The sequence below is a fragment of the Micromys minutus genome (genome assembly GCF_963924665.1).
Source record: "Micromys minutus genome assembly, chromosome: 6".
NCBI classification, from domain to species: Eukaryota; Metazoa; Chordata; class Mammalia; order Rodentia; family Muridae; genus Micromys; species Micromys minutus.
This window is the reverse complement of record NC_137975.1, coordinates 19,434,377-19,455,551: the sequence shown is the minus strand read 5'-3', so window position 1 is coordinate 19,455,551 and position 21,175 is coordinate 19,434,377. Positions and strand designations below refer to the sequence as shown.

Genomic DNA, 21,175 nt, shown 5'->3' with positions numbered 1-21,175 from the left:
AGGCTCTGGAGATTAACCTCAGATCCTTCTGCTTGCATAGCAAGCACTTAGTTGAGCCATTTCACCATCCCATAATCTGGACTTTAAAGCTACAGAGAGAGTAGCCAGAATTTTCAAATTTGATCCAAATTTATATTTTCAAATGGTGATGATGCTTGGCTCACTGAGAAGAGGAAGCCTGGCAAGATCTAGGGAAACAGTAATGCACAGTAGATCCAAACTCAAGAGTGGGCTGTTCAAGTGTCAAAAAAGCACTCTAGGGGAGGATGACCTTGAGAAGTGAACCCCACCTGCAGGCTGGCCCTCAGAGGGAAGAATCTTGGGCGACTCTGATTTGCAGGTCTGTGTAGTAACAATAGTCCCTCTGATTGTCCTCAGGACAAAACTTCACGGAAGCACCCCACTTCAGAGAAAGCTGCCAGGTTGGCAGGGCAGAGGACTGGCTCACTTGTAAGATATTCACTGTTGCCAGGCTCAAGTTCAGACCCTCACCATCAGTCTCTTCTAATCATACAGTGGCTGTAAGAGCTCCACACCCTAACAGAAACCCAGTGTGGAAACTAGTAATAACAGCCTTAACAATGGAACAATGGCTAAGAGTCACTGTGGCTGGAGCAACTCTTCAAGCCCTAAGAATAGAAGCTCTGTAGAAAGCAAAGAGAAAGACGTCTCATTTCACAGAGCAGCATTCTTAGGTCTGCAGATTTTTTTTTTTTTTTTTTTAATTTAAAGTCAGGCTCTCTCACATAGCCCAGGCTGACTTTGAATGTCTTTGTAGGAGAGAATGGTCTTCTCTGGCCCCCTTTCCTCCAGAGTGCTGGGATTCCTGGCATGGACTACCTCAGAAGGTTTATGAAGGTCCAATTTTGAATGACTTCTTATTCTTCCCCGACTTGTTATATGAGCCTGTAACTGAAAAGGTATTAATTATCCTTTGATTTTGTTTAAATCAACTCAATAGATAATATCTACCATGGACTAAGTTTCACCAATGAACAGGAAAACCCCAAGCTTCTAACTATAACCTAGATGACAGGAGAGAGAAACAAAAGAAAAAGAATGAAGAGTTAGAGAGGCAGGAAGGCAGGGAATGGGGTGGGGAGTGGAGCAAAGGATCATCCGAGTTACAGGTAGGAGATAGTGGTGAAGTCAAAGACAAGGAAGAATGTTTCAGAAAATGTAACAGCCACTGCAAAGGTATTGGGATGGAAGTGTGTCTGTTACAGTTGAAAAAACATGAGGGAGGCCAGGGGAAAGCAAGGAAGAGAGTCAGTAAGAGAAAAGGCCAGCTCCCCAGGGGCCTGAGCCTTCTAGGATGCTAGACTAGTCCATAGCTAAGCCACTGTCTTGGCTCTACAGAGACTAGCTCTGAACATCTGACCTTGCTTAGGGAACAAGGAAGGGCTCTGAGGCAGTGGAGGCACTGATGTCACTAAGAGGCTACTGAGATGTTTGCAGGCAGAGAACAAGGCCAGAGCTGAGGCTTGCCTGAGTGGGGTGGGAGTGGTGTCCGCATTGATGCTACTGCTACTTTAAGCCACAGTCTCCAGGGAAAGATGGGGGCAGGGAATTCAATGAAACAAAACGATCTCTTTTAAAACCCCGGTCAACATATTTACAGAAGGCAGATGACACTGTGAAACAGTGCTAAGAGCTAATTAGAGGATCCAAATGAGAGTTAAGAAAGGTGCAAGTCATTGACCTGGGGGTTTCCTTCTCTTTTCTTTGGTGGCTCCCTTAAATAACTTATCCATTTCACTCTGTGTGGGTAAATATATTTCCATTGTTTACAAAGGTATAACGCAGCATGTTTGGGTCACAGAAGGGAAAGAGAGAGAGAGAGAGAGAGAGAGAGAGAGAGAGAGAGAGAGAGAGAGAGAGACAGACAGACAGACAGAGAGAGAGAGACAGAGACAGAGACAGAGACAGAGAGAGATATGTCACCTCCTTCAGGACAAATGTATTTACAGCAGACCAAAGGCAGACATTAAAAAAACGACTAGCAAAGAATGAATCCAGACACCTAGAGATGGGTACCACTGGTTCTCTTTAGGAGACAACAAGAGGACCCTTGAAATGCAGAACACAAAAACATTATGAAAATAGACTCTTAACTACCACTGGAAATACTCATAGTGTTGAAGCTTAAAAAGCAATGGGATTCATGAAGTACAGAACATTGTGAGGGGGCTGAGAAGATGGTTTATAGATAAAGTCCATAAACACGAGGACCCGAGTGCTGATCCCAGGATGGAAACAGAAAGTAGAGCGTCCCCTCCCACCTGCCTCCATGAGTAAGGTAGAAAGCATTTGAGGAAGATTCCTGATGTCAATCTTAGGCTAACTGAGTGGTGGCACAGGCCTTTAATTCCAAAACCTGGGAGGTAGAGGCAGGTGCATCTCTGAGTCTAAGGCCAGCCTGGTCTATACAGTAAGTTCCAGGACAGTCAGAGCTACACAGAGGAAACCCTGCCTTGAAAAACAAACAAAGAAACAAGCAAACAAACACAGAAATCTGGGACCTTCACATGCTTGTGTATTCACATGCTTGTCCACCCATATACATATGTGCAACCACACATGTGAACACACACATACACACACACAAACATACCAAATGCATATGTAAGCAAAAATAATGAAATACAAAATTTTAGCATGTATAACTAAAAATACAAAAATATGGTGGTGATTTTAGTATGAATTCTGTTGCTGCAATCAAATATCCTGCCAAAAGCAACATAGGGGAGGAAAGGGTTTATCTGGCTCACAACTCCAGGGCCACCACTTTGGGGACTCAAGTTACAGCACACCCAATTAGGAGAGGAGAGAAATACACAGACCCTCGATTCCTGTTGCCACTGTTCAACCTTAAACACTTCAGGGCGCAGCCTCAGGAATGGCAGTAACTGCGGTGAGGGATGGCCACTGAGCCAAAGGCTGGGCACGCTCTACTGCCCAGTCAGGATGTGAGCTCACAGACAAGAGGAAGGAAGGGCACCCCAAGCTCTGAGGGAGAACTCCATGACAATAGCTTTCAAGAGACAGCGGGAAGGCTTCAGTGGTTAGTTTGGAAGGTAAACAAGCAGACAGGGAATCTGTGTTGAGGAGGAATGAGCACTCATCTGCTTCTTAACAAGCCAGCTCCTAGGGTTAGACCAGCATGGAGGCATGAGGACCCATGAGGACCTGAGGTCAATTCCCAGCACCCAAGGGTGGAAAAATGTCAGGTGTGGTTGTACACCCTTTTAATCCCAGAACTGGGGAGGTCAAGGCAGGTGAATCCCTGGGGCTTGCTGGCTAGCCAGCCTAGCCAAAATTGACGAGTACAATGTCCATGGGAAACTCTTTCTCAAAAAGATAAAGGAGAGTGATTGAGAAAGACACTTCATGTCAAGTTCTGGCCTCCAACAGCACACACGGTATCACACACACACAAATACACAGTCGTAGCTCAGTAGAGTTAACCCAAGAGCATCACTGTCTGACAGTCAGGGTGCCTGTCCATTCTCCAACTTGCTTCTGGGAATCAGGCACAGCGCATAGACCCTAAAATGCCCAGCTACCAAGAGAATACACAAAGACATTGTTCTGGTGCATGCCCTGAGATTTGGAAAAGAAACGAGGAAATGTGAGGATCAGCAGAAGTCAATAAGCAGGGCTCCATGAATGTCCAGCAGGTGAGTAAGCACTCCGCCGGCCTGTCTACTTCATTTCACATCTCCTAAAGACAGTGCACCCATGTGTGCTCTTCTCCCACCTCAAGCTGGAAATCTAGTGCATACATGTGCAAACACTACATCTCCCAAGATGCTTTGAAGGCTAGTCCAAGTTCACTCTGCTTCTGGAGTCTCCTTTTGTTGGTCTAGCCAACAGTATCAAACAATCTCAGGGCACAAGAGTATCAATACATTCTCAACACTGGTGCATATTATTGGTGCATGGTACTTGTATAAATACCACTTAAATTTAATAAATATGTCACATCAAAACCACTAATTGCAAAGGGGGGTAGACATTTATCTCAATGGTAAAGTGTTTGCTGAGTGAGTATAAGACCCCAGGTTTAGTCCTCAGCTCTGGAAAAAAAATACACAAAACTTAAAAGGGCTGAATGGGGATATAGCTCAGAAAGAGGACATGCCTAGTAATACATGAAGCCCCAAGTTTCACTGCCCAGCACTGTATGAACTGAGTATGCTGGCTCATGCCTCTAATACCTGCAGTTCTAAGACGTAGGATCAGGAGTTCAAGGTCATCTTTGGCTACACTGTGAGTTCAAAGCTAGCCTGGGATACATGAGAGCCTATTTTAAAAAATAATGAAAAGAAAAACAATGATACATTTTGGCACTTTTCTTCTCCATTCAAAGAAACAGTCTTCAGATGCAGATTACCAGACCAGCCACAGTCACCCAACAAGCTGGTCTTGTCACATAGGGAAGAAGGGACCCTCTTGACCAGGGTATTGAAGGTCACTAAGGGCAGGGTCTGGACAGTGAGGTACAGACATGATTTTCTATTGCAAAGTCGCCAGCCTTGGCTTGACAGGATGAACGCCTCACAGCGCCTCACCTTGCAGCATATTTCCATATTTCCTGTGTTGAAGGGAGCCCTGCCTGGGAAAAGTTCTCCATCAACTTGTTACCTGATGGGTTTTACCGTGGCTGACGATCACAGGAGCCGTTCTCATTAAGAGTTTAAGGATGCTCATTCCCTAATCCTTCATCCTGCCTGAATTTGCAGTGCTGTTTCCCCATTATGAACAGTTTCTCATCATCAACCATTTGATTATCTTCAAATATAATTTGTGCTAGAAAGGCAGGAAGATCAAAGCTGGGCTCTTCCCCCTTTATTATTCAGAGGGATGAAATGGTATCCTAGCAACTTGCAAAGGTGACCCACTACATCTTGCTTGGCATATCATCACACCATTCAGAACTCATCAACTGCTTTTTTCCTTTCCCTTTTCAGACAGGGTCTCATGTATCTCATGCTAATCTTGAACTTGCCATGTAGCCAAATAATTGTGACCATTTCATCCTCCTGCCTCCACCTCCTGAGTGCTGCAGGTGTGCAGCACCATGCTCTGTCAGTGGGCATGGAACCCAGGGCCTTGTGCATGCTGGGTAAGGCAAGCACTCTCCTGACAGCTGCACCGCAGCCCTACTGACTGCTTTTCATTCATCTGACTGAATCCACTGTAGCCAGTGTTCTTTTGATGGTGCTTGGGGATCCTCTGAACTCCTGACACCACCCCTTTGGTCCTTCCCTCCCTCACATCTTTAATCTGACTTATTCTACAAGGAGGCTCTTTTATATGGAAAGATGTTTGGGGAAAACTGGTCTGAAGGCTTGCATACTTAGGACCCTCATCAGGATGGACTAAGTTTTGGTCCTTTTCAAAGCACCAATTTGTATGTGATGGTGTGCAGTGTATGGTGGTGGTGGTAGAGTGTGTGTGTGTGTGTGTGTGTGTGTGTGTGTGTGTGTGTGATGTAGATTATGTACGAAAGTCAGAAATGACTTCAGATGCCATTTCTTAAATACCATCCACCTGGTTTTCTGGAGACAGGGTGTCTTTATCAACCTGAAACTGAGGTGACTGGCCAACGAGCCCCAAGGATGCACCTTTCTCTGCCTCTCTCCTTCCCCCAGTGCTGGGATTACAGACTTGTACCAAAACGCCTGGCTTTTTGAGTTACTGGGATGGGATCAAACTCAGGTCCTCAGGCTTTCGTGGCAAACACTTTACCAAGAGAGCCATCTCCCAGCCCAATATTTCTTTTTTATCACTTCACTAATACCCCTTTCAGCCTGAAGATCACCCGAGGCCTCCACATCAAGGCTGTAAGTACGCCTTTCTTGTGTACAGATATCTTGGCTCCTTTGCATTCCTATAACAGTCTCAAATAACCATGTAAGCATTCTCTACCGCACTGTTTGCTCTCAGTGTTTCGGGTGGTTGGCAATGTTCTGCTCTGTGGGTTCTTTTCTTAAAAGGCATTCAACTGTGTCAACTTTCCCCCTGGTCTCTGCTGAATCCAGGAACTGTATCCTTCCAGGTTAAGTAAGAAAGTATTCTCTGTTTCTGGCTTCCAGTACATTTGAGACAGAGAACTTCTTTCACTTGAAGGAAAGCCTTCATCCACAGAATCCCAGAAGGTCTGCATGGGGCTGAGTGCCACTCCTCAACTGGAGAAAACTCCACCTCCTCTCTGGGGCAAGGCACAAGGTTACTGCCATCATCATGTCTTGGAAAGTGTGTGTGAGCACAAGGTTTGCCTCCTGGTCCTAACACAAGCTACTGTGAAGTTGATTGGCTGGTGCTTCTTCCCATACTCGGAATTTCTTAGCAAAGTCAAACCCCAGGCAGACTCTCATCAAGCCTCGGCACGCTGACAGCCATCTGTTACCTGGTGCGCCAAATATTAGTTTGTTCCCTGAACTGTGCCCCCGGGACAGCTGGCAATAACAGGACAATATAACTCCAATAATGATAATGTCTGTCATATACACAACATGCTCTCCCCAAACTCTCTGGGCTCCAAAGAACATTTAAACAGGTAACATCCTTTCTCTGTCTTTCTTTGTCTCTCTTTCTGTCTGTCTCTCCAAACTCTCTCTCTTTGTCAGACTTTGTGTGTGTGTTTGTGGGTGTGTGCATGTGTGCACACGTGTAGAGGTCAGGGGATCATCTCAGATAACATTCCTAAGGTACCATCTACTTTCTAAAGAGACCTAGTGGGCTAGGCTGACTGGCCAATGATCTTCCGGCATCCACCCATCTCGCCCTCCCCAGCACTGGAATTACAAGCTCACATTGTCACACCTGGCCTTTCTCATGCATCCTGGGAATCCAACTCTCAGGTCTTCTAGAAACGGAGGCATCTCCTCATACACATGAGCTGACTTTTAAAATCACCATCCCACCAGCTATAGATCCTTCTTACATCTTTTCCCTCTCCAGACCTAATGCCCAAGGATTAGTCTAACGTGTTCACTGAGAAATTTAGGGAACCCAACAAGGGATCACCTCTGGGCAGCTGAGTAAGGCATGAGTGACAGCCATAAAAGGGAAGGACAGCTTAAGCATTTATAGGGCCTTGACTCAGCCAAGCAATTAAGACTGACATTTCAGAAATTTGTTTTAGCATGGAAACATTTAGGTGAAATCACAATAACTTTGGAAAGAGAAAGTTCTCTATCCTTAGCCTTCAAATCAACGATTTCACTCATTTGCTCTTACATTTCAAGAATAGAGCCTTTCCTCATCATGGGGGTAGAGACTTAATCATATTTAACTTTAGCACAAACACTGTCTAATATGGAACTTGCTTTTACAGTCCGTGGCTAATCAGAAATAAGGCAAAAGCAGGGAAACGGAGAGCAACAGGAGGAGGAAACAGAGAAGACAAGAGACGGCTGTCATGGAGACCTCTCTGAGCTCAGCAGCAGGGTCAGGGAGTCCATCGGCCCAAACAAGATTTGTAACACCCATCCGTCATGTTAGTGAACTGTCACAAACTGTTTGAGCACACAGACAGGTTGGCTCTGGAAGCAAGGACTCACCCACTTCAGACCCAAGCATGTCTGTGAAGAAGCTGGCCCCGTGACCCTGTGGCAGCGAAAGGAGACTGGCAAAACAACCTGGTACCATGCCTTGAGGAGAGATAGAGGGGGAACTGTTTCTAGTCAAGGTTACTCTTTACTGATTTGGATGCCTCCTTAGAGGCTCTGCCTGAGCCATGCTGATACAGATGCTTGCAGCTAACCATTAGACTGAACATGAGGACTCCAATGAAGGAGTTAGAAAAAGGTTTGAAGGAGCTGAAAGGATCTGCAACCCCATGGGAAAAACAAGATGATCAACTAACCAAACCCACCACAGCTCCCAGGGACTAAAACACCAACCATGGAGAGAATCATGGCTCCAGGTGCATATGCAGCAGAGGACAGCATTCTCTGGCATCAACGAGAGGAGAGGACTTTGGTCCAGCTAAGGCTTGTTTTCCCAGTGTAGGGAAATGCTGGGGTGCTGGGGTGGGAGAGGGAAGTTGGGAGAGGGAGTATCTTCATGGAGGCAATGGGAGGGGGAACGAGGATGGCAGAAAGGGGATAAATATAATGTAAATACAGAGAATATCCAATAAAGAAAGGAAAAAAATATCTCAGGTGGGAGCTGGAAACTGTAAGGTGGAGAGACTCTTGGTGGAGGGCCTGGCACGACTGTTTCCTCCTTGGCTCATTTCTGTTGAATGCTGTAAGACCCAATTTGATGACTATACCTGTTTGCCCCACCAGGGCCACTCCAGTTGTCTGCTGGATATTTTAAGTAACCAAGCTGATGTTTTATAACCTACCTGCCTGTTTTGTTTTTAAACTTTTGCATGCTACCCTCTCTATAAAGTCACCCATTGGACACTAAAACTATGGCTACTTACTGTAGGTGATTCTCTGGACCACACAGAAAAAGTCCTCGCTGCACAAGCTTATTAAAAGTCACACAGACATCACCACGAGCAGCAAAACAGTTTGAGTCTAGTAGTTAGGCGGCCAGCAAAGTATGAAACTCAGGTTAAAATGGTCCTGCTTCAGAAAGGCACGCACGTGTGTGGTATGCATGTATATTCTTGTGTGGGGGTATATGTATACATCTGTGCAGGTATGTGTGTATGCTGCCTATGTGGAGGCAAGGGGTTTATGTCCATGTATCTCATTCAGTGGTTCTCCACTTTGTATGCTGAGGCAGGCTCCCACCTGAACCAGAACTCTAGCTAGGCAGTGCCATCTCTACCACTGGGTGAGGAGTGGGGTGGGAGGGAGGGGCTGGAACTGCAGGTACAGCACTATTTTTAGCATTTCTGTACATTTTGGAGATCAGAACTCCAGTCTCAAGTTTACAGGGCAAGTAAGTTCTTTTTCCACTCAGCCATCTCCCCAGCTCTGAGATTTATTTATTTTTTTCTTTTAAAAGCTTCCTGTCCAGCCAGGTGGTAGTGGCTCACACCTTTAATCCCTGAACTTGAGAGGCAGAAGCAGACCGACCAATCTTGGAGTTCGAGGACAGCCTGGTCTACAGACTGAGTTCCAGGATAGCCAAGGCTACACAGATAAACCCTGTCTCAAAAAAAAAAAAAAAAAAAAAAAAAAAAGCTTCATGCTCAAGTAAATTAGGATTGAAGTGTGTGGGAAGTGTGTGGGAAGTGTGTGGGAAGAGTGGGTGGAATGGCGATGGTGCGGAACATGCTCATCTGAAGGTGATCTGCAGGCCTTTCCCATGCGGCTTCTCCTGGTAATTTGTACCGAATACCATTCTCTAGGACATTTCTAAGTCTCTTCCCAAAAAGTTCATGTAAGCTTTCTGAAAGGCAGGATCCACCCAGGAATACTCACGGAACATGGTGTAAAACTGCTGCGGGTTGAGATTCCACTTCCCCCAGGGGGTCTTGTGGCCTTTGGACTGGGCGTAACTCGCATGGTTGAACTCAGGTTCTGTTCCAAAGGAGTCCAGCACGCGGAGCATGCACCTGCAAGGAAGGCACCGAGTGTCAATCTATAACCTGAACGCTGTAGTCTGAGAGACAAAAGCAAATGGACAAACACTTCGAAGTAAAACTGCCCCTGAGAAGAAGCTTAGCTCTTATTTTCTTACCTGTTCTTTTTGCATTTATTTTTAGGATTCTGGGAGTTAAACCCAGCTCTACCTGCAAGCTAACTAAACTCTCCACCTCTAAGCTGCATCCCTGAGCAGGTAGTTTGGGAGTCTTAAGCACGCAAGCACCCATACCTACAAACAAGGCCTCAGGCACCCAGGCAGACAGAACGGGCTAGCCACTAAAGGTGGTCCAAATACCATGGATGCTGGAGGGGGCCTGCAGGATTCACTGCAGTGAACACAGCACCCAGGTAGGACCGGGCATACTGTAGGTGCCTAACAAGGTAGGACCGGGCATACTGTAGGTGCCTAACGAGGTAGGACCGGGCATACTGTAGGTGCCGAACAAATGTGATGAAAGAAACAACTTACCATTATCTCTACAGATTTTATTCTGCTTAGAGCACAGGGCATGCTGCAGGGCTTTTAGCCTCTGTCAGCCTTCCCATCAGTTAACTAGATCAAGTATCTGCTTCCTACTGGAGAGGCACTACCTACACTGCTCTGTTGATGTCATCTGAAGGCAGGGTTTGGGGGATAATTAGGAGTAGATGCAGGCCCATGATGCCACTTGTGGCTTTATCAGAAGATGACTAGACACCTAGGCCAGAACTATGCACAGTAGGATTTGGCCTTCCCTGGATGGGGCCACTCCATTTTGGAGTTTTCAGCATCCAACAGTGAACAATAAATTCCATTTCACAATAAATGAGTCTGGCTCCAGTATTATGTCTTAGTAACACAAAACAGACTTCACTCTAGTAGGTGGGGGAGGCCTCTATCCATCCAACTAGATGCTAACATACTAGAACTTGATTGCTAGGTCAGCTAGAAACTCAGGCAGTATAATACAATCTCATTGGTCCACCAAACTGAGCCAAACCTCACCCACCAGTTCTTACGGCAGCTGTAATCTGAGAGTTGGTTTTATACTCTTTGGTGTGCCTGGGTATGTGTTTGTGTATGTGCATATGTGCACAGGGGAGAACACATGTGTATGTGTGTGGGGGGAGGGGGAGTGGGCCAATTTTGGGTTAACATTGTCCAGGCACCATCTACCTTGGTTTATTTTGAGACAAAGTCTCTTGCTGACCTGAAATTTGCCAAATAGGCTAGGCTGGCTAGCCAGGGAGCCCTAGGATCTTCCTGTCTCTAGGCCCCCATCCCCGGCACTGGTGTTAGAAGCATGTACCACCATATCTTTGTCATGTGGGCCCTGGGGCCAGAGCCCAGGTGCTGGAAACACTGCTCAGCACTTACTTCCCTGACTGAGCTCTCTCCCTAGCAAGGTTTCACTTTCTCAAATGGTTTTAAAAGGCACAACACAGGAACATTCCACGAAGCGCACTCACATTTCCACAATGGGAGAGAAAGTTTTATTGGAACCTGGCCACAATCTGCTGTTGACATTCTGTCTATTACTTGGTGACTGTCTTCCAGCTTTGAGGGCTCGGTGGAAAAGCTAACAGACCATGGGCGGTTGCAAAGCAAACACTAGTCACAAGCTGTTTTCTTTTTCTTTTCTTTTTTTTTTTTTTTTTAAAAAAACAAGAAAGCATTCTGAACACAGGTGGGGAGGGCACAAAAGCTGGCTGGGAGGAGGGAACCGGAGAATCAACGTTATTGATTTTAACTGAGGATTTTCAAAACATGTAAAGTAAGCCTCGATTCTAAGGAGGCTTTCTTGAAGCCACTCTCAGCACAATGACAGGTCTTTCTTTTGGGGACAATGTGTGTTCATGTGTGCACATGAGTGTTTGTGCGGGCATGTGTTCACAGGTCTCTGTGTATATGTTCGTATTGAAGCATATGTTCCTGTGTGTGCATATGTGTTCACAGGTCTCCCTGCATGTGTACATGCATGCAGGCATGTGGAGGCCAGAGGTCAAATTCTGGTGTCAGTCCTCCGAAGCCACAAACTTCAGATGTAGGGACAGGAGGGCTTCTAGCTCAAGGTCCTCCTTGGTTACGTGTTTGAACTACATTTATACCCAAATGCTGTGTTATCTTTATGGCATTGCTTGGATGCCCTCTGTGTGTCGGAAACATCAGGAACCTTCTAAGGACTTACACATGTATTTGCCCCAGTGTGCAAGGCAGCTGGCCTTTCTCTAAGAGGGACCTTGGCAGCAGTGACTCCTGGGACATTCTTGTTGCTCAAGGCTACACTACAGGGAGAGAGATACTCAGAAGCACAATGGCCGCTTTCTAGCTAGGACTCTGGTGTGAAAGCTGCCATGCTGCAGACCGCTGTATCTCACATTCTTACACACCCTCAACACTCAGCACAGGAGCCCTGTGGGCACAAGGGGTGTGAGTTCTGTAGTGCCTGACAGAGCACTGCCCTCATATACCACAAGTGCTCAAGGCTGACCTTGAGCCTCTAATCCTCCTGCCAGCATTTAATGAGTTTAATCAAATTTCCTAGGCTCTTATGCAAATTAGACAGAATTCACAAATGCCTTTCCAAGGTCACGAAAACAGTCCTAAAGGGCTTTTCACTCACAGAGATCTGATGACACCATAACATGGTATGCAATCCTCATCACCTGCCACCATCAAGCAAGACAACCGCCATGTGACAGTCTCTTTTGTGTGCATGTGTTGATTATGAGTGTGCATATGCATTTATGTGAAGTGTATGTGGGCATGCATGTATGCATGAAAGCTAGAAGTCTCACTGAGTTGGCTAGAGTCCTTGGCCTGAGAGCTCCAGGAGTCTCCATTTCCCCACGCTGGAGTTGCAAATGTGCACCATCCTGCTGGGCCTTTTGGATGCAGGAATCCAAACTCTGGTCCTCACATTATATAGCAAGCACTTTGGCAACTGAGGCATCTCATCGGGTTCCCACAATCCTTTGATTTTTTTTTTTTTTGAGATAGGGTCTCATGTAACAGAGGCTGACCTCATACCACAAGTGCTCAAGGCTGACCCTGAGCTTCTGATCCTCCTGTCTGGACCTCCTTTGTGCTAGGATTACAGGCAGGCACTGTCACACTGGTTTATTAGGTGCTGGGATTGAACCCAAGGCTTCAAGTACAATAGGTCAATGGGATAGAAGTGGAACACTATTCCTAGATGCCACTTTTCACTTTTAAAGGGAAAGACGTGGGCAAGACAATTCCTAAGAAGCCTGCTTGGCATTTGATGAAACTGTAGCTTTGCCGTATAACAAAGACTGAGAGTTAAAGCACCCAGAGACCCCGCTGTTCCCTACCAATCAGACCATTACTGAAGAAAGGAGGAAAACCATTATGCATACCCATAAGCCCAGAGAGATGGAGCATTTTCACACAGCAAGCATCAAATACCAATCAACAGTGACCATTTTGATAACAACATGGCCTTTCTTAATTGGCCCACATCACCACTGAGAGTATTTTCCCTTCAAAACAGCCCTTCTTATATTATCGAGGAGAGTCTACGGAGGCCGGACTGCCCCTTTTTCTGTGCATGTTTTCCAGATCTTTACAGTTCATAAAATGACAGAAAGGAACAACCCTGACTTTCTTTCCTGAAGGTATCACCTTAGGAAAAAAAGTTATACTTACAATATGACTTGTTAACCAAGAAGAAAGGTGGTTATTTCCATATAACTAAAAGAGAAGGAAGGGATGGCTTGTGATTTGTGAAAAAACAATAAGAGGGAAAATATGACATCAAAGAGCGTGGAGTGCGGCAGCTAAGGAGAGGGAACAGCATGTGCAGTGTTGGTGTAGAAACCCAGTCCTGGGGAAGGAGAGGCAGGTCGATCCCTGGGACTTACTGGCAGCCAGCCTACCCCATGGGCCAGTTTTAGGTCAATGGAAGACTGTCTCAAAATCAGGTAGAGAGTGTTTCTGAAAAATGATACCCTCTGTCCTCCATATGCATACATACCTACACATGTGTTCATTAACATGTACATACACATACAAATGCACAAAATAAAAAGCAAATAAGCATTATCTAATTAAAACTTTCCTAAAAATAAAAAGAATGGTAATATTGTAAGGAAAAGAAAAGAACACAGAGACTTTAAAAACAACATACTCAACCATCAACACAATCATGACAGACAGCACCATCAACACCTTCAACATAACAGTCTTCCAAAACAATCAGCACAATCAGCAGTCAGTTGGGATAGTCAACAGTCACTCAGCACAGACAGCATAATCCACATAGCCAACAAAGTCTGCAGAGTCTGCAGTCTATAGAGCACAGTCAACAGCTATTCAACCATCATTGTGCACAGGCTGCACAGTCAATACAATCCAAACAGTTACAGTCATTCAACAGTCAATAGAATCACTCACCACAGTCAGCATGGTTGACAGTCAGCCACCGGTCAAGTCATTCAATGGTGATTCATCAGTTAACACAGTCAACAGTTAATACAGCCAACACAGCCAACAGCCACCAAAGCCATTCAACACAGGCAACACAGTCTACACAATCAACAAAGTCAGCAGTCACTCCACAGTCAATACACTCATCCAACAGAGCCAACACATCCAACAGAGTCACTCAGTCATTCAACATAGTTAACATAGTCAGAACAGAACACAGACTCTTCATTCCATCTCTATCCCACTAATTCCTTTGCTGTAAATATTTCATTACCCAATGAGAAATTCTTTGCTGCGGGGGGGGGGGGGGAGGGGTAAGTTTGAAAGGGAATTTTATAGAGAATGGACACCACTAGACTTTGAATTTTTGAAATTCTTTTTATTTTCACTTCTCATTTTTCTGCTCTGTAAAGGTCTTCCAGTCTGAAATAATCTTGGAGGTTTAAATTTAAAAAATCACTAAACATAACTAACAGGAAAGATAGAGATCTGCTTTAGGCTATTCATGGATCGGATTAGTTAGAGTGTGTGATGGTTCATCTTGATTGACAACTTGATTGAACTTGAAGAAATGCCAAGGAGATTGGACAAGCATGCTTCTAGATGTGTCTGTGAATATATCTCCAGAGAGAATTGACCAAAGGGAAGGACTACCCTGAATGTGGGTGGTGCCATCTTGTGGGCTAGGGGGAGGAGGGTCCAGACAGACTACAGAAGAAAGAAATCCTGTAGTCAAGGCATTTTTCTCTCTGCCTCCTCACTGCTACAATATGAACTGTCCCGGGACACTCTCCCTGCCAAGATAGACTGAAGCCTCTAAAACCATGAGCCAAAATAAAACTTGTGTTCTATAAGGTATCTTGTTCAGATATTTGGTCAAAATGACAGAAAATTAACACAGAAGACCACATAAAAACGTTTCTATCCATTAGTCACAATTAAAAAATGGATGGAAATGTCTGGAGTGTAGCTTGTTAGATAGAGTGTCCATCATGCATGAAGTCCTGAGTTCCATCCTATCCTTATCACAAAAAAAAAAAAAAAAAAAATCAGTGTTGTGGCCCTGCAGCTGCAGGAACAATAAGGGAGACCCTGCCTCATCAAGGTGGCAAATGAGATCCAACCTTCAAAGGCTGTCCTCTGACTTCCACATATACGCTGTGGCATGCCCACACACACACACACACACACACACACACACACACACACACACACACACACACACAAAATTAAATAAGAAAAACTCTTTTGGTTAAATGCATGAGATCCTTGTAGGTGTACAAGAAGAGGGATGCTAGGCACTGGGGAATATAAATGAGGCCGGATACATTTGTGTTTGTGTGTGTGTGTGTGTGTGTGTGTGTATGTTGTTTGTTTGCCTTTGTTTTGAGACAAAAAGTTTTCACTATGTAGCTTTGTCTGTCCTAGAAATCACTATGTAGACCAAGTTGGCCTTGAATTCACAGAGATCTGTCTGACCCTGCCTCCTGAAGGCTGAAATTAAAGATGTGTGCCATTATGCCTGGCTGGACACATGTTTCTATTCTCAGAATATCAATATAAATAATAAGCAATCCCAGGAAGCATACAGTCAGTGGGAGTAACCTGAATTCATTAGGAATGAGAGGTTTACTCCATACAGTTCATAGGATAATATTTAATTATCTTAAAAAAACAAAACAAACAAAAAAAAAAAAAAAAAAACAGAAGCAGAAACAACCTACTAGCACAATCCTTGTTACGGAGAGAAAGGTCTTAGCATGCAGTACTTACTGGTAATGAACCCAGGATGGTCCTAGTGTCTTCTTAAATTGAGCAAGTCCCACAATATCAATATAAATAAGCTCAACGATTCTGTCTCCTACAGTTGGACAGCCAGACCGGTTTCCAACAACCTTCTTCATAATCCTAGAGTGAGGCAAACGGGGAAGAAAAGAAAAAAAAAGCATCAATAACTTTATGATACTAAACCTGGCAAATGTGATAGGTTCAATTACAGCTCCAGGCCCTAATGGGCTGATGTTTGAAACCTGTCTCAACTCTTCAGCGTTCCTACTTGAACCCCTAAAATTAGATGCTGGGAAGCTGGTACTGAACTCAGCCCATGTAGTTCAGTGTTACCCATCTTCACTGTGGAGATGATATTAGATAGCTAACCCTAGTCATCTTTCTGCATCTTGCTCTCATTAGTCTTCAGGGTGGGTCGGGAGGACTGAATAGTATTGTGCTGAGATTTCCTTCAAATTCAAAGATTCTGATCCAGAGAGGGGCCCTTTAAGACTTGGGAAATAAAACCTGCATGGTTTAGGAAGTACATGAGACTTGACAGTCTCAAGAAGCTCCTGAAATACGAGATTCTCAAGGACCCTCCCCAAGGTTATATAAGAAGTACAATGGTTTAGAAGAGAAGATCCTCTAGCCAGAGATGCCTGCAAGTTATTCAGGCAGCTTGAGGAACTGCAGCTTTTCTGAGTTGCCAGCCATATTGGGCGGGCTTTTGAGTGATGCGTCTGCCTTTGAATCACCATGCTCCCTCTAAGAACTCCTCACCCACAGTCCTGGTAAGTAACCCCAATGAATTCACTGGTTTAGCAAGTTGGACTTGGATAGTCACTTCTTTCGCCTTTATTGGGGTCTTTTGGGGTGAACACATGTTCACATGTCCCCAGAAAAAGTCACACAATGAACACAAAAACCTATGACATCCTCTCACTTCCGTTTGTAAGCCCTAAACACCTTCAATCCTCAGCCCGTCAGCTCTAGTCCCTTGCTGTTTCCAGTGACTCCTTACGGAACTGTGGCTTAGCTGTTATCTTCTCATGCGGCCACGGACTCACTTCTCTACCCTGAGATCTCAACTGCCCTTGTGCTCCCAGAATAACAATCTATGTGGCTGGTATGTGAACTTGATTAGTCAGAATAAATCTGAAGTCTAACGGCCCTGTACCCAGAAACCAGGCCCCACCTTTTCCTCCTGTCCCTGCTCATATCACACGGTAATACTTGACCCATTTACAAAGCCCCACTTGCAAGTGACTGGTCACAAAGTGTCTCCACAGTCTTTACACTCACTGCTTCAGGCCCCCTCCACCCCTTCTCTTGGCTTCTAAAAATCTCAAGCTCCACTGAACCAATTTCTCCTGAAGAGCAGGATAACATTTCGTGAAAGGCTGGATGATAAATACTTTCACCTTTGCGTATTCAACATAGCCAGAGTATGCTAGGCGCTATGTGTGTGCGCTAGGCACACAGGAGTGAGATTCAAGTCTGAGTACTTCCTGTACTTACATCCATCAGCATTAACTGGATCGTGATTAGTATGCTCATTGCTAATGCTTCAGTTGTGATTATAGAAAGACTGGCAGCTGAGTTACAGCATGCCCGCCATCTCTGCCGCCTCCATTTTGAATCCCAGCCCACTGAAGCCACAGAGTGGCTGCAAAGTGCATGCCTTTCTAGGTTTTATGTTCTGGTTATTTAAAGCCAGCGGGAAGGCAACAGGAGACAGCCTGGCAAAGGGAGAGGAGAACTGGTGGAGGGAGAGAGGACCTCAAGTTCATCTTCCCTCGAAGGAGAAAGGAAAGGCTGCGCTAAAACGGGAGCACAGACGTTAGTACCCGGCTCAAATCCAGGCACCCCTGCATGCTCCGCCAGAAACCTCAGAGAGCTCATGTTCAGTCTGCACACAGGTCCCTCAGCTCTAAAACGCAGATACAAGGGCATCTACTTCCAGGTAATAACATTTAAAGGCAACACAGCATTCAGGCTGCCAAGATGCTTCCTCGGATAAAAGCACCCACTTCACTGGAAACTGCCGTGACTTCTGACCACTGTCCCTTTGACCTCCTCACACACTGTGATACACACCTGCCCACATGTGCACACATGCAACAATAAACAAAACGACAACAAAGGTAAAGCCACAGAGTGTTTACTATAGAACACCCAGTAAGTGGCTCAGTGTACTTTTAATAGCTGCACCAGAGCTGGGGTGGGGCTGAGCTGGCACAGAGTCTGCCTGGCATGCACAGAGCCCAGGGTCCCTCACGCAGTGCCATAGAAGCTGGACATAGGGGTGCATACCTGTAATCCCACCCAGCACTGAGTGGTGAAGGGAGAAATCAGTCAAGGAGACCCCATCTTGGTGTAAAACAGTCCCGGTTAACACTATTGCTGACATAATTCTTGGTATTTCTGCCATAAGTAAACTTGAATCCTGGTGCCCAGCATTTGTAAGGCAATGAAAAGACTGCTAAGGTCATCTTCAGACATTATTGCCGACAACCTTGGTGTATCGACATTACAGTAGGGACAGGGTGGAGTCTAGCTGGTCTTTAACCATTGTCACTATTTTTAGACTGTTCCCTCAGAAGCTGGCACTGCAACAGGACCACTTGCAGGCAGAGTTTTGGGGGACCGTGGGGACCCCAGTTCATCTGTTTGGGCAGCTGTATTCACTGGAAAGGGCCCGAGAGTGGGTGATAGCTGAATGCAAATCTCAGTGGGACAGAAGACTCAGGGCAGAGAACAGACTGAGCTACAACTTAGCTAATTGTGAAAGGATTCGATCCGGGCTTTTGGGAAATCTATCTTACACGTATTAAATGACAAACAGGAACTGACCCTGTTTTAAGCTTTAGAAAGCTTGATGTTGAGCAAGCAGGAGTATGAATTTTGGCAAGAGGCAGAGAATTAGGCGAGTCAATAGACTCTGTGCTGCAGATGTTGGGAACACCTGGAATAGCAAAGAATAAGGCGCTTTAGCTTGAGTTGTCCTGGTGTTCATTTATGAGGCCCCGGGAGCCTGCAGCGCCGATGAAAACATATTATCGTTTTCATAGTGTTTGTATTTAGCTCCTGAAAATAATCTTCTCATCGCCTGTTTAGCGAATTATCACCCTCATTTTCCTCCATGAGAAACTGTGCACCAATAGAGAGGCTTTACAAGTTACTATTCCGTTTTTGTATTCTGATTTTCAGCTCGGAAAAAAAGTAATTTCCTTACTCCTTGAGCTCAGCCAGTGAGGCTGAGATCCGGATGTCATGGCCCAGCAGGTACAGAGATGTGATTAAGTCACTCCACTGAACTAGTTCACCAAGAGGGCCACCGCTGAACGCTGTCTCTGCAATCTTGAAGCCCGATTCCTTGGTCAGGAGCCCCAGGTGAACAAGGATCTACGAAACAAAGAGGAGACACACACTGATTTCTGGAGACTTGCTCAAAACGCTCAGAAAGCCCATGCTAAGGTACTATGAAAACCACAACGCAAGTTCCAAAGTATCGAGTCTCAGTATGCGGCATGCCATTTCTCTAGGTGGTATAAAACATGGGAGGAAATAATTTTCCACTGTTTTAGACAAATATAAAAAAAAAAAAAACATGAACTGCCCCCTTGGTAGAGCCGTGAGAGTGTGAGTTACAGTCAGATTCTCCTGGTTTTTAAATATGGAATATATGGCTGGGTCAGTCAGGAAGGAACCTGAGCAGCAAGCATGAAGTCTCGAGTTCAAATCCTGAGAGCCTGGATACAAATGCTGGGTGCACTGGTGCATGCTTGTAACTCCAGTGCAGAGGAGATGGAATCATCTGGACAGGCTGTCCACTGCATCCCAGGGATCTCCTCAGTGGTGGTCTTGCAATCTTGTCCCACTACACCTGGCTTTTGTATGTGGGATCTGGGCAACAAATTCAGGTTATATGGCTGTGTGTGTGTGTGTGGTAAGCATTCTGTCAGCTGAGCTCTCTGACCAGCCCTCACGCCTGTTGCTAAAGCATAGTCTAATTGTGATCCGTGAGGTTTGTTTGCTTTTTAGATATAATGCCATAGAAATAAGCATATTTAATGTTTCGGTGAACTTTGGTCTCTGACAATTCAACCAACGCAGCCTGGGGTGGGGAGCCCGCTGCTCTGAGCCCTTCACTCTGTGGCCAGAAAAAGATGTCTTAATCTCATCCAGTGCAATTTCCGTCTCAGATCTTAATGACCCATTTTCCCAAGAACCACTTATCCCACCTAGTGGAAACAGCGTTTACAGATCAAAGGCCAGCTCTCAAGGGACTCTACATAGTTGCTCTTTGGAGCTTTTTCTAATGGCCCTGGCTAAGAACTTCACTTTCCCTCAAAGACAGAGCAAACTGTGGGTTCTTATTGCAAGTGTCAATTCAAACGTGTGTGTATAAATATGTATCAACATACACTTATATACCTTCAGATACTATTGCCCATCCTTTGCACTTTATAGACAGGAGCACAGTAAGTCACTCCCTGAACTCTAACATTCACAATGGCTCCAGAAAAAGATTATTGTGATAAAAATGGTAAATTTTTCATCCCTTCTGATGCAAGCTCACAAGGAAGGGCTGCTTTCTGTTTCTCTAGAGCTCAGTAAATTGAATAAAGAGCACTGGATATCCTGGAACTCACTCTGTAGACCAGGGTGGCTTACAACTGCAGTCTGCCTTTGCCTCTCAAGTGCTGGGATTAAGGATCTGTGCCACCACCATGGGCCCTTGGCCACCATTTTAAGGCACAAGGTTCAGAATTGCCCCTCCCCCCCATATCTCATTTCTGAAATCAGAAGCATTCCAAACTTTATTAATCGATCACACTGGATAAGATCCATCTCTCCCTCTGTCTCTGTCTCTGTCTCTCTGTCTCTCTCTGTCTCTCTCTCTCTCTCTCTCTCTCTCTCTCTCTCTCTCTCTGTGTGTGTGTGTGTGTGTGTGTGTGTGTGTGTGTGTGTGTGTGTGTTGTGGGTGCATACAGAGAGCCCTGTGTGCAGATGTGTATACCTATGTACACATTCACAGGGGACAGAGGACACTGAGTACAGGGAAAGAGAACCTTAAGGCGAGGCAAGGAGAGGCTGAGCTCATCCACCTTGACGGGCTGTCACTTGACACGTGGCATCTCCTTTCATGTTGTTTCCAAGCAAAATTAAATTTTAACAGAAAGCAGGCTCGTGAAGGAACAGAATTAACAAACTCACTTTCTTCCGTTTCCTCTTCTCGAGGTTTTGCTTCTCCGCCAGAGACTTGATTGCTTGGATCCACGCGTCAGCCATGCGCCGGATCCGGAGTCTCATCCACCGGAACTCCTCATGTTTCTTCATCATGCCGTAGAGAATGTTAAAATCCGTACGGATTTCCGCCTAGCAGGGGAAAAGAAGGAAACCTAACAGTGAG

At 45.4% G+C, this 21,175-nt stretch overlaps 1 protein-coding gene across 1 annotated transcript in view; it reads right to left on the bottom strand.

Annotated features, from left to right (window-relative positions):
• Window positions 1–21,175, bottom strand: part of MGAT5 (alpha-1,6-mannosylglycoprotein 6-beta-N-acetylglucosaminyltransferase) — a gene marked incomplete at both ends in the record, with an annotated part of 168,997 nt that overhangs the window by 73,912 nt on the left and 73,910 nt on the right. Inside the window, 4 exons of the mRNA XM_080917587.1 lie at window positions 9,396–9,529; window positions 15,763–15,897; window positions 18,995–19,164; window positions 20,980–21,141. Coding sequence (XP_080773713.1) covers window positions 9,396–9,529; window positions 15,763–15,897; window positions 18,995–19,164; window positions 20,980–21,141 — 601 coding nt within the window. The remainder of the gene's footprint in view (window positions 1–9,395; window positions 9,530–15,762; window positions 15,898–18,994; window positions 19,165–20,979; window positions 21,142–21,175) is intronic.